At 37.4% G+C, this 15,000-nt stretch overlaps 1 protein-coding gene across 1 annotated transcript in view; it reads right to left on the bottom strand.

Moving 5' to 3' along the window:
- LOC106874534 (corticotropin-releasing hormone receptor 2) overlaps positions 1-15,000 on the bottom strand; it is a 392,683-nt gene that overhangs the window by 14,742 nt on the left and 362,941 nt on the right. Inside the window, exons 9-10 of the mRNA XM_089353968.1 lie at positions 8,519-8,604; positions 7,003-7,138 (exon numbers count right to left, since the gene is read on the bottom strand). Coding sequence (XP_089210094.1) covers positions 7,003-7,138; positions 8,519-8,604 — 222 coding nt within the window. The remainder of the gene's footprint in view (positions 1-7,002; positions 7,139-8,518; positions 8,605-15,000) is intronic.

Genomic DNA, 15,000 nt, shown 5'->3' with positions numbered 1-15,000 from the left:
TATATATATATATACTCACACACCTCCTTCCATATATACCCCCACAGACACACGCACATACACAAACATAGACACACATACATACATAACACATACATACATACATACATACATACATACATACATACATACATACATACATACATACATACATATATACGTATACGACGGACTTATTTCAGTTTCCCTTTAGCAAATCCATTTGTAAGGCTTGAATACTTGCTTTTTGAATTCCTTCGTACTATGCTTTTCATAACTTGGGCTGTGAATCTCTGAGAGTTGGACTACATAGTTGAGAGTTTGACTACATAGGTAGTGTAGTGGTTGGAGGTGCTATAGGCTTGGTTGGTCGATTGCTTGATTAGTGAAATGGTTGACTTGATTAGTTTTTATTTGAGACCTTCATAACTTCCCGCTTTTAATGTTATATTCTTTATATTATGATTCTACTCGTTAGGTTTTATTATATATGAAGGGAATAAGTATTAATTATTTAAGAAAAGTAGCGTTTCGTAAATACTTATTTATAATTATATGAATTTGTGCGCATGAATGACTGTGAAAAATAGCGAAGATGTGGATATCGTAAATTCCACAAGTGTTAATCAAGAGTTTTTAACGAGCTTAAAAGTGCATCTCTAAGCTACCGTTTAATTTGCTTAAGACAGCAACTAAAACCTCTCAATTTGTACAATAGCGTCTTTATAAAAGAAAATAGGGAAAATACTACTTGATAATATAGTTGAAGATATAATATGGTGAATAAAAGGGAGATATTGTCACGGATTGAACACGTTTGATCATAGGTCTGTTGAATGAGTGTGTATCTTCTGTCAATCAATGTATCAGTCGAACGCTTCTAAGTCCGAAATGATCAAATGTTTTTTTTTGATAATTACATCTAGCGAAGTGTATATTCGTGCTATGAAGATAGGCTAACAAAAGACGATTGCGATTGCTAGCGGGATTGCTAGATTGTCGTATGTCTTCGTTTTCTCATTTACTTATACATTCTTGTTACCACTGCACTAGAAATTTTGGAACTTCAAACAAAAGTCTAATGTCATTAGGCATAATTTTGATATCGATCTATAAGTATTATTAACTTACAAACGTAGAACGTAAAACTGTGCATTATGTGTGTGTGTGAGTGTGTGTGTGTGTGTGTTTGTGTGTTTGTTTGCATTTATATACATATGCATATAGATATATAGACAGAAAGACAGACACACAGACAGACAGAGAGATAGACAGACAGATAGACAGACAGATAGATAGACAGATAGATAGATAGATAGATAGATAGATAGATAGATAGATAGATAGATAGATAAATGCATGCATGCGTACATCCATGCATACATATATTGTATAGCTAAATATATACATATACAGGCACGTGCGTCCGCGTATGAAATCCATGTCATTTGGCGCGCGATATGTATTCCACATTTATATGAAGACTTTACTCATTTGTAATATTAACGCACGAATTAGTCATACACCCACTAATTGTCGAGTCCTGGCCTATCAGTAACTACATATTGCGCTCAGATAGACACGTGAGTTACTGGCTGGGTTCATATACATCTAACGTGTTACCAGTTCAAATATTCTTGAGGCATATTCGAACCCGTAAGAAACCCGTAAGAAAGCATATTTGAACTGGTAACAAATTTACATTGATACATATCAACTGATTATCGTTGTCACCCCGTATTTTACTCACGGTTAGCTTCTGAACAGCGCAACCAATAATTGGACGATGACGGAAATATAAATAGAAGTGACCCGTTTCTCGTGTCAGTTCTCAGCTTTGAGTCTCTGTTGCTGAAGAAATCACAATTCTGAACTGCATGCATCCAACAGTCTGGTAAAGAGCGCTGTGAAACGGCTCGATGTGTTTACGCCTGTGTTTACGGCGAGAAACTTTCTCTATTACTTAGTAATGTTACGTTGTGACTGCACTAAAAATATTGTCTTTATGAATCAATGAGGAACGAAATAGAGAACAATCATATCCGACACAGGGGAAAAAGGCCACAGTAAAAGTGGTTGAACAACGAATCAAAAGAGTCTATCGGAGAAACAAAATGGCAGCTGTACAGGCCCCCATAAGAACAAACAATTGGTTCAATTACCCTAGTAGCACAGTGTACAGATTCATAACGATGAAAATTATGGATACATTTTGCTAGTACACTGAATATAAATTTGAAATTTCCTACGTCTATTCCAATTTTGGAAAAAGTTCAACATTTATATATATATATATATATATATATATATATATATATCGTGGTTAGATGATTCTCCATCTATTTCTAGCATATAGGAGTCCACTTTTGCTGGCCTCAAATCTCACCTGCGAACCCATGGAAAACAAACTTCATCCAGCTATTCTGATTATATGTCTGTGCACACGTTTGAATGTGGTGTGTGCCAGAGGGTTTGCAAATCCAATGGGGGTCTTAAAAGACATGTTAGGATCCACAATGAGCAGAACTTACTTGCAGGTATTGGTAGTGCAAATCAGAGGTGCAATCTGTGTGGGTGTTTTTTCAAAACACTGTCTGGTTTAAAAAGCCACATCAGACGCCATGAAAGGGCTAAGGTGTAGGAGGTGGTCAAACTCTGTTTAAGGAGTAGACAACCACCATATATATATATATATATATATATATATATATATATATATATATATATATATATATACAGAGAGAGAGAGAGAGAGAGAGAGAGAGAGAGAGAGAGAGAGCGATATGCTTACACACGCGTGTGCATGTGTGTGCAAGCGTGTATATGTGTGCGTGAAACTGTGTACGTGCTTACGCGCGTGAGTCTGGTTATTTGTGATTTTTCACGTTAATTTTTCACGAAATGTTATAGCATACCGTCGATTTGTAAGTAGATTATGTCGTTATTTCAATGGTGACAAATATAACTTCTCTGTTTAAACTATTCTATTTAAACCTATCAATGTTATGCTTTTGTCTTTATAACCAAATTACGTGATCTAAAGAGATAGGCTGTAAAAAGGTTTATCACATAAATAGAAATTGTATTGTTGATAAATTCATTATAGAGTACATTTAAACGCACTTGAGAGCAATGCATAGCTCGTTATAACTTTTACATACATACACATGTAATTTTATGCGTATATGTATATATCAATATGTTTGTTTGTTTGTATGTTTCAGTGTGAGTATTTAATTCGCTCATTTACCGGTATATAAATCTAATACCCAGTTCCTAATGTATCGTCTTAAAGCAATTTCTTACTAAAAGATTAAGTACATAAACTATTACATTCGTTGCGCCTAACTTGTAAGTTCAGTTGCTCTGTTACTGTTTTGTTTCTGGATGACAAATTCTATTTCACCATTCTTCAAATCACATACAACTAGTGGGCAGGCACTAAATCATCACGTAACATCCTGCTTTAGATCAATATTTGCAACCTTATCTGTTCATTAATCATGTCTATTTCTCACAAAATAAATAAAGAAATAAATAATTGAATATTACAAATTTTCAGGGTATTTAAAGGAAGCTTGACATTTTTGATTCTCCATGTCAATCAGAAACGGTTGGACATCACACATTCATTATGAATACAATTAACGACTGAAAATGTTTATGTCTTCGGAAGTTAAAATAATTCGGTAGTCCTGACGTATGTATATTTCAAAATTTTTAAATATAAAGTAATCTAATCTTTTATTTGCTCTTTCTACTGCATGTTTCTCGAGCTCAATCGTACATTTAAATCGTTTAATATAGATACAGTAATACATTGTGAGATATTGGTGATAACATTTACTGTATAAAATGTAGATCAGTGTTTGCGGGAGAATTACAGGTTATAAATATAATATTTCACAAATATTTTTGCATACAATTACTTATGAATAAAGGATTAAATTGTCCAGAAGCACCTAAATATCCTCAAAAGTTAAATACATTCTTTATGTTGCTGCCCATTATATATAATTATTATGATATGTGATACATATTGTATTTAATAAATAATCAAAAAATTTGTTCGTGCTATTCTGACACATATTTCAGCCATATTGTTATTTGAGTAAAAATAGTTCGCTTACGGCGTTTTAGAAACGCTAGGTTCTTATCAGTTATCAACTGTTATATTATTCATCGCAATATTTTCTTGTACACCATGTTAATTGACTCAAGTATATTCATATTTTCACGTAGTCAATTTTATGCAGTTCAGTGAGTCGGAATATAGTATACAGAGATTTTTAAATGATATATATCACTAAATAATTGCACCTAAAATATTTATTCTATATGCAACATTTCTTGTTTATGTCTATTTGAGACATCCACAGCTATAAAGAAATGCGAAAGTTAAATGTGATGAGAAATCTCCCCCTTCGTCTCATTTACTTTTCTCTTTCCTCCTCTCTTATGTGTCTATTGCAGTCTGAATGTATATGTAGATGGATGGATGGCTGACTAGATGGATGGATGGCTGACTAGATGGATGGATGGCTGACTAGATGGATGGATGGCTGACTAGATGGATGGATGGCTGACTAGATGGATGGATGGCTGACTAGATGGATGGATGGCTGACTAGATGGATGGATGTCTGGATGGATGGTTCAATGGACAAGTGGACGGTGAATTGGTATAGAGCGTCGGAAAAATGCTTTTGTATTTATTTCGGCTATCACATTGCCATAAAAACAATCCGTATAAACTAAACTATTTAGTTGATTGAATTCCACCAGTTATTGTATTTCTTTACACAGCTAGAAATACTTTCGAACCATATTCTATTCTAAATTTCGATTTTCACTCACTCAAGCGTCAAATGCTTATTTTTAAAGAAATAGACCTTATTAACAGAAGAGAAAAAAAACTCTACGAAGTTAAAATACACATTGAATAATGAATAAGAAGTATTTGTAAAAACGAACTTATCTAGACATCGATCAAAAGATATTAATGGCAGAGAAAAATGTTTAAGAATGTATGTGAATATATATATGTATGTGCGTGTAGATATATAACGATGCACTGGCGCAAAGCTGTGCTTAGGTGTGAGCAGAATTTAGAAAACGATCCTCCATGTTTGTTTTCGTTCGGTTTACTTGTATGTCTGCACTGTCAGTTTTTGTTCGCAACATTAACTCTCCATAAATCCTAAATTCTATTTTAGAATTTATGGGTGAACTGTCTTTGAAGATTCATATTACCTTTGAATATATATATATATATAATAATTTTTTAAGCGATTCACAATCACCGATCTAATAAAATACAAGCATTGTTGTTCTTAAATATCTCAGCGAGAGATATTCCTAGCAGCACTTTAAAATTACGAGTTTTTGCCAATCTAATGTGGTAGTCCCATTTTGGGGCGAATGCCACTGTTGTTTAGCTCCAGGAGACATCGTCTACAACTGGCTATATGATGCACGATCTGTGTCCTTATATTTTCGAACAGGGGAGGTTGGCATCCCCACTCAGCACAAAGCAGTATCTGTCGACCGTACGGTTTCAGGGTTATTTCCCTTCGTCGGCACAGAATCATTTTTCGGATGAGATGGTACTGCTAAATATACGTTCGAAAATATACATAATTTTCTAAGCGACTTACAGTCACTGATCTAATAAAATAGAAACATTGTGGTTCCTAAAACTCTCAACAAGAGATATTCAGTTGCAGCCAACCTAGTGTGGCAGTTCCTTTTTAGGGCGAATTCTACTGTTGTTTAGCCGTAGTAGACATCATCTCCTGCTGGCTGTACGACACACGATATGTGTCCTTATATTTTCGAACAGGAGAGGTTAGCATCCCTACCCAGCACAATATATATATATATATATATATATATATATATAATCTACTGTTCTGTGATAGTAAGATTAACAAAAAAATGGTACACCATAAAGATTATTTGATTAACACAGTATATATTTTATGAGCTACTAATTGCTTCATGCAATGAAAACATCTCATACAACATTTTTTATCAAGGCTGGTGCTTTCATGCAATCCTCACGCAGTTTATATGTATAATGTTTCTAATGCTTATATATATATTAAACATTAGTATTATGCTGCAGAAAATTAAAATGTACACATTCACCACGATTCATACTCCTTCATTGTCTTCATTGTTAAAACATTTTCATATGTCTCTCTCGTATCTCTCTCTCTCTCTCTCTCTCTCTCTCTCTCTCTCTCTCTCTCTCTCTCTCTCTCTCTCTCTCTCTCCCTCCCTCTCCTCTCTCTCTCCTCTCTCTCTCACTCTCTTTTTCTCTACTTCTCTATCTCTCGCTCTATCATACCCCATCATACTCATACATTTTATACTATCACAAGAAGATTGGCGACAGTAGTTTCGAAGTTACGGCCTGCCACCCCTAATCGAACTTTTCGAGAACAGGGCGACGCATTGAAGTTATTGTTACCATACTTCTTGCAACAGAATAATACATATATATTCTGCAAAAGTATTGAATAAACCGACATTTTAAATTCAAAATTGATTTTAACTCGACATAAATATAAACATTAATTTATATAATTATATATGTATCTGAGAGTACGTATGCACGTGTACGTGTGTGTGTGTGTGCTTGTATGTGCACGTATGTGTATGTATGTGTACATGAATGAATGTAAGCCAATAAGCGAGTAAATATTGAAGTCTATAAGTATTGCTACGTGATGATGCACATATACAGTATGAATGCCAAAGACAGCTGAAAGACAGCCTATGTTGTGTGGTAAAATACATACATACATATACATACATAAGAACACATACGCTGCCCGCACTCAAACACACACACACATACACACACACACACACACACACACACAAATACGCACACACATACACACACGCGCGCGTACACACACACACTGCATATTTATGCGAGCAGAAATCAAGAAATATTTTATCGAAATGTAAGAGTATGTTTGTATGGTAAAGGGGAAAAATTTTCATTTAATACCTGAGATGACTGAAGGACTGCATTTGCGATATGGTAGACTGATTTCCATGTGCCCTCAATACCTGGTTCAGCGAAAAATAACAGATTTGTAATTCCTAGCAGAGGAAATAATACGATTGTTGCCCGAATGGCTTTCCTGCATAAAAGAGAAAACAAATATTAGGAAAATAGCAATGCCAATGAGGATAACAACAATATCAAAATATTCAATAATAAATCATTCTAGTATAAACTCAATAAAAAAAATATTCGATTATATTGAATCTAGTAAATGGTTGCTGCGTATATCATTAAAATTTGACGGTTTAACTAAAACTTCCCTTGTGATTTCACCTCAAAAGTATGTAAACAAAGACTAAGTTGATATATAACTATTACCAACCAAGCTTAATAATTCTTTCTGCTCTAGGTACATGGTCTGAAGTTTTGTGGGGTGGGGGACACTATTCGATTATATCGATTCCAGTTCTTGCCTGGTGAATATTTTAAGGACGCGATAAGGACGAAATACAAAGTCGACTTTATGCGGAATTTCAATTCAAAATGCAAAGACGAGCGAAATGCATTCTGTCCGGCGTGATAACGATTCTACCAACGCGCTGCCTTAACCACTCTCAATAAAATAATAATTATGATAATGATGTACTACAATGCTTAATTTTTGGACTTCAAAGTAGAAAAATCCATTACAGGAATGCTCATCTAGCAGGATTTGCGACTAAGTAATTGATTCCAGCACATATTGTAGTCTAGTACTTATTCAATCCTTTGCATTTTTGCCGAACCGATAATTATGCTGACGCAATCCAACCAACACGAGATGTCAAAGTGTAGAGAGACGAAAGAAAAATCAAACAGACGAACAGACATACACACACGCACGCACGCACGCGCGCGTGCACACACACACACACACACACACACACACACACACACACAAACATATATATATGTATGTATCTCTCTCTCTCTCTCTCTATATATATATATATATAAATATACATACACACACACACATATATACATATATATATATATATATATATATATATATACATATATATATATATATATATATATATATATATATATATATATATATATATACATATACATATACATGCACATATACATGCACGTATATATATAGACATAAATGCACACGCATAAGTTCATGTGTGTGTGCGCGCGCATGTGTTAGGTGGGCATCTCCTTTATTAATGTGCAACACATCTCTTCAAACCCATTGGTTCATCCAGATTTATAGCAGAAGACGCGTTCCTTCGCGCGGTATGAGTGACCCAGAAAAACTCAGAAGAAACCACGCGCTTAAGTGGTTAAAATATGAACCACACTTCCATGCCTGCCACAAATATTTTTCAGTACTTGCTATCAGCAACTTCCACTACCTCAAACATTTGAAAGCTAGACGCCACCAATTAACGAAGAACAAGCATACATTAAATGCGTTACTATTAATATGCGAGAAATTTTAATATCATCATATCAAACTAACCTTATTTGTGCACTTTCCATGGTATTATGAGCCCGCAGTTTTGTTACTAGAACAAATATAATGTTGATCAGAAAAATGAGGTTAGTCTGTGAATGAAGGAGAGAAAATATTTAAATAAGATTTTAACATGGAATTGTTAGATGTGTCAGGAAACAAACTCGACAAATATAGCATTAATATGCAAATGAATAAGTATTCAATAAAATAATTCTATATGCGTGTACGAAAATCTATGAAGTAATCACAATATTGCTATTTCAATATAACTCTAAAAATAGACAGACGTATATATATTCATTTGTGCATGTGTGTGTCAGAAATTATAATGAATAGAAATTTATATATATATATATATACATATATATATATATATATATATATATATATATATATATATATATATATATATATATATATATATATATATATATATATATAGTTAGTGTCGACTACAGATTATAGTAGGGTCAGTTGAGTACCGTCTGTTAAAAGAAAAAGAACAACGCCATGACTTAATTCACTCTGCCAGAAATATGGAAGCGCCATGCTATACTGTTTGGCATTCGCGCCGGAAGTTCCAATACGAACATTTAAGAGTGTTTAGGCTTCAATCTGAGGACATGTACCGAAAGTCACCATGGTGTTTGGAGTGATCACTAGTGATGGTGACGTTATGCCTCCATTCATCTCTCCACACGGCCTCAGAGTCTACACGGAAGTCTACATCAAGTTCCTTGAGGAGGTAGGGCTGCCCTGGGTCAACAAGGTGTTTACTGGAAGACCCTGTGTCTGGCAGCAAGACTCTGTAACATGCCACAGAAGCAGGAGAACTCGGCCATGGCTGTCAGACAATTTCTGCGACCATGTCACCCCTAACATCTGGCCATCTAACTCCCCAGGCAGCAATTGATTATTATGTGTGGGGCGCATTTGAGCGAGAGGCCACAAATCTCCTTGTAACACTAAAGACGAACTGAAGGTAAGGATTATGACCAACTTAAACAAGGAGACCGTCCGGAAGAGCTGCAGGAGATTCCGAAGTCGTCTGGAGGCCGTAGTTGAGGACAATGGCGATTTTATTGAACAAATTAACGCTGTAAAATTTCAAGATATTTTTATGCAATTTGGTAAACATATCTGTTAAAACAGTAGCCTGATATTGTTGTTCTTCAAAGGGTTGCTGGTTGTTTTACTTTCAACGCTGTCAGGTTTAGCATCGTTCTCATTGATGTCTTCCAATGTATTTGAGTTCTATTTCAAATTCTTCCGTCCTCACCCATCGACGTACCCCCGCTGTCACAGCTTGCGTTTGTGCCCTGCTCGTCATCTTCGTCACCACCTCACTTCGAGACGATAACTTCGTTCGACTGCGTGAAATCGTCCTCTCCATTCAGCATCATTGAACCTTTACCATCGGTCTCCTCCGCATTTTCTCCTTCCACTCGTTCATCTCCATCCTCTTTATTTCTTTCTCTTCATCTTCCTCCGCTTCCTCTGCATTCACCTGACCTGCCACGTCACCGGTCACACTGTTTTTTTTCTTCGCCTTCTTCGTCATATCACGTGACGCTTCTTGCGCTTCCTCTTCAGTTTTCACCAAAGAACCGCCTTTTCTTCTACACACTTCGTGTACTTTGCCAACGATATCGAGATACAATTTCACAACAAAACTCTCATCACACCTCAAGCTCGTATCGACAGCGTGAATGCCAGCCACTCAACAAAAAGGCAATGTTGGTTTCTGTTGGTTCCTCTTATTTTGTTTTTGATTTCGCACTAAAACGTTTTAAGCTTCCGTCTTCAATGACGCATTTGACATAAAACAGTGTGTATGTAACAGTAGCCAAATGAGTAAAACGATGCCTGTAACGCATATTTCCAGAAGGCTTATTTTACGCTGTATCTCGCGCCAAAAAAAAAAAATGAACATCCTCTCCAAAATGTGAACAGCTCAGCAGGTTTAGATGCACAAAGGGTACCATGTTTGAAGTACAGTTGACACATTAAGACAATGAGCGAGAAAAGTTGTAGACAGGCAAAACAATAGCAGGATCAAAATCGAGAAAGCAATAAACAAAGAGTTGAATGCTAGGTGCAACAGGCCACGTGTGGTAAGAGGTTCCGTGCGACAACAGGCCCCATTTTGTAACGGACCATGAGGAATGAAATGTTGCTATTAGAACTTGAATGCTGCATCCATTGGCCTTATTCACGAGCAAGCTTGCAATGCATTCACAGACACATTAGAGAAATAGAATAACATAATAAAAATCGTGGAAACCAGACCATGTTTTAACTTTATTCATTCTATACAAGTTCACCCAAATTCGAAAAATAATACACATACATATAAAGACATACATACATACATACATACATACAGACAGACAGACAGACATATAGATAGATAGATAGATAGATAGATAGATAGATAGATAGATAGATAGATAGATAGATAGATAGATAGATAGACAGACAGATAGATAGTTAGACAGACAGACACACACACAGACAGACAGACAGACAGACAGATAGATAGATAACTTTCTTTTATTAGCCACACAGGGCTGCACACAGAGGGGACAAATACAACTGTAGAGCTTTTCTTTAAAAAAATAAAAATAAAAAAATAAGATAAAAATAAAAAATCCGATCAAAAGGGATCGGTAGGGGCAAACTAAAAAAAAAGGGGGGGGGGTATCGTATATCACAGAAAATGTCAATTGTGTAAAATGGGGTAACATTAGGTTTATCCATGGAGAGAAAAGCCTACGGAAAAGACCATGGTAACCTCAGCAGGGAATAGACACATGAGAGCAGAGTGCTCTCTCTCTCTCTCTTTTAAAACAATTTTTTTTTTTTCTCGATTTATAGGACCATGCTCAAAGAGGTATCCTTACTCGCACGCACTATCTTTGCTACATTCACCCACCTTTTAATGAAACTTTCACGAGACAAAAACTGTCTCTCTATTCTCACCTTCCTTTTCAAGTGATACTTGAAAAAGTTGATGAGCGATTGGCCAGAGAGTTAAGTTTTCGTCTCTAATCCTTTCGCTCGGGTCCACCACACACATTCTTTCACCATGGCCACCAGTATGATGAACACTGCCTTGCCTTCCCTGTTGAGGGACGGTGGTGGAGCACAATAGACTCGGCTGACAGGCGGACTCGTCCCACACGTGACAGCAGCCGTTCGGCATAAGCCCACAGGTCGGAAATCTTTGGACACTGCACGATTGTGTGCAGAACGGTTTCGTCACTCTGACCGCATCTCGGGCAGGTCGGTCCGGTGTGTCTCGAACCGTGTCTGTAAAGCTTATCCCGAACGGGTAATGCTTCTCGATAGCACTGCCAGGCCAGGGATCTCTGGTGGTTGTCCATAGGTCCCGGCCCGAAAGTTGTCCTGAACAGGCGGGTCAGGTGTTCCTCGTCGACGCCCAGATTCTGCCCGATATCGTCGTCGCACCTCCCCTCCACTAATCCTCTATAGAACGCTTTTGTGGAATCAAAGTTGCACAAGATTGGTCCCGGACGGCAGAGTTGCTTGAGAGCAACGCGACACTCGCGGTGCCATTCGCCGAGTCTAGGTCTATGTTTAATCCACGACTGCAGTTCAGCTAAGGAGACGAGCTGCGGGAAAGCGTGCCGCACAAACGGCGACCACACCTGTTCACCGTCGTCTATGAAGCGCCGGAGATGTCGCACTCTCAGCGCATGTCTGAGCATCATCAACCACGGCATACCCAGCCCTCCATTTAGCGGCTGTTGACAGCAAATGGATCGCCTAACCATCGGAACGCTTCCCTTCCACAAGAAGCGGAAGAGTATGCGTTCCAGTTTGGTGATGGTAGGGTCGGGACAAGGCACGACAGTCAGACGGTATTCGATGACGGATGCAATGTACGCGTTCGCCACCTCCGCCCGACCTTTTAGGGATAGCTTCCTCTCAGCCCATTGCCGGGTGAGAGTGACCACCCTAGTCGTTATTTCGCCCCAGTTCTTCTCCATTTGGAGGTCCGGACTGAACCAGACTCCGAGCAATTTAACCGGCCCGTCGGTCCAGCTTCCCACAGTGGAGACGCTGTTAGACGGCATGGGCTTGTTTCTCCAGGTGCCGAGCCGCAAGCCCACTGACTTATCCCGGTTAATTTTTGCTCCCGTTACCGCTTCGTATTCTTTTAGTCTCTCGCCGACCAGCTCGATGTGCTTTTGGCTCGACACTATGACGGTGACGTCGTCCGCGTATGCAGACACGCTCGTCCCACATCCCATCTCTCGTGGGATGCCCCTCAGCGTCGCCAGCTTCCGCAGTAGAGGCTCAAGAGTCAATACATACAGAAGGGCCGAGAGGGGGAATCCTTGACGAACCGAACGCATGATGCCGAAGGGTTTGGATAGATGACCGTTTACGCGAACTACCGAGCGGATGCCGCTGTATAAGGCAGCGATCCAACCACAGAAGACGGGACCGAAACCAGCCGCTATGAGGACGGCTTCCAAGTAGTGATGGTCTACCCTATCGAAAGCTATAGATAGATAGATAGATAGATAGATAGATAGATAGATATATAGATAGATAGATAGATAGATAAACAGACAGATAGAAACATACATACATACATACATACATACATACATACATACATACATGCATACACAGACACGTGTACAAATTATGCATAATGTATATAAAGATGCATATATTTGTGTGGATATATATAATTATGTATAAACACAAACATGCATATATCAACGTGTGCGTGTATATATTTGTGTTTGTCGTAAATTGAAACTTATTTTAAAGCTAATTTAAAATAAATAGTTTAATATTTTCATGCTTACAAGACAGTACTGATTGTAGTAGCATTATTGTTGTAAATTTTGTGGTGGCAGAGACACTGAGTTAGCTTAAAGGCTTAGAGTACGAATCTTTATATATATAGATACAGGTGTGCATACATACACTCATGGCTGCATGCACGCATACACACACACACACACACACACACACACACACACACACACACACACACACACACACACACAAATATAAATATTATCGACCACATATACTTAGCGTATAAAAATTGTGTTTTTGCTGGTAGGCAGTGATTTATACATATATACTAATTATTGTATTATGAAGAGAAAACAATTCAGGAAATGATAGTCGAAGATGATTAATACTTTTATCTTGTATATCAATATTTCAAATTCAGGATCTCCTATGAAAATTTTCGGAGATATGCCTATAAACACATAGTATTGAAACAGAAGTTACCTCGAAGTACTATTTTTCCAAAATTCTTCTGTAGAAAGGGAACTAGCCATGAATTATTGAAATATTAGGTAAAAGTATAGTATTAATCATCAATCTTTGTTATATTATTATTATTATTATTACTATTATTATTATTATTATTATTATTATTATTATTATTATTATTATTATTATTATTATTATTATACGGAACACTGCTCGAAAGGACGCGTGTTGGTGAGTTATAATATTTTGTGCAATTTTTACAGATAACATTGCCGTATCTGAAATTTTTTACGACATTTCTGTGGCCAGGCCGACTGAGCTCTGGCTGAGCTGAGCGATTAGGCGGGACTTTTTCCCCTTTTGGGGCGAATTCTATGATTTTCAAATTGGTAAGAATGTCCTTGGAGAAGAGTGTCAGCTCTTCCTTTCTTTTCGACCCGCCCCCTCTCCACATATTTTAAAAATTAATTTTCACCGCCCACTTTTCGGGCCTTAAAAGGCAGAGAGTGGGACGACAAAAGCCTTGCTAGCGCGTGCAACGCTGAGCCACTGAAGGAAAAAGAAGAAAAGAAACGCGAGAAAGAAGAGGAAAAGAGCAAAGAAATTCAGATAATGGGAGCTGCTAGCGTTGCAACACTGGTGGATCCAAGCCCTCCCACTACCACAACCAACACTAATGCATTGAACACCCAACATCAAAAACAACCCAATGCATTAAACAGCCGATGTTTTGCTTCAATAGCAAAACCAAGCAATAAATTTATAAATGTCTCTCTAGAATCTCGCAAAGACTATAGAAACATTTTAAAAAGTAAAAGTGAATGATGCGTTTTGATAAACACGCTATCAGATATTATAGAGAAAACAAACAAACGTACCATAGCGTGCAAAACTATATCATGAAAAGATAAACGTTTACAAACTGTCATAAAGCAAGCAGTTGAAAAATGCTTGCAACTCATTTGGAAAGACGTAACCTATCTAGCGAGGGGTAAGAAATATGGCATAATGAAAGTTAAATTTGCTACAGAAGACGTAGCAAAACAGCGCTCAACAGTCCAGCTGAGAAACAGCGAACTTGTTCTAGTTCCAACATACTGGGACGCCATATCGCCAAGATAAAAATACTGGCGATACCACAAGAAATGAACGCTTGCTTGATTGTCGTGGTCGTCCTTCTCGATTTGGAAGATAAAATCAGAATCATTGAAGTC

Source organism: Octopus bimaculoides, chromosome 1, assembly GCF_046866305.1.
Source record: "Octopus bimaculoides isolate indiv1 chromosome 1, ASM4686630v1, whole genome shotgun sequence".
Lineage (NCBI taxonomy): Eukaryota > Metazoa > Mollusca > Cephalopoda > Octopoda > Octopodidae > Octopus > Octopus bimaculoides.
Note: the sequence above shows the minus strand (reverse complement) of the source record. Positions and strands in the feature narration are given on the sequence as shown.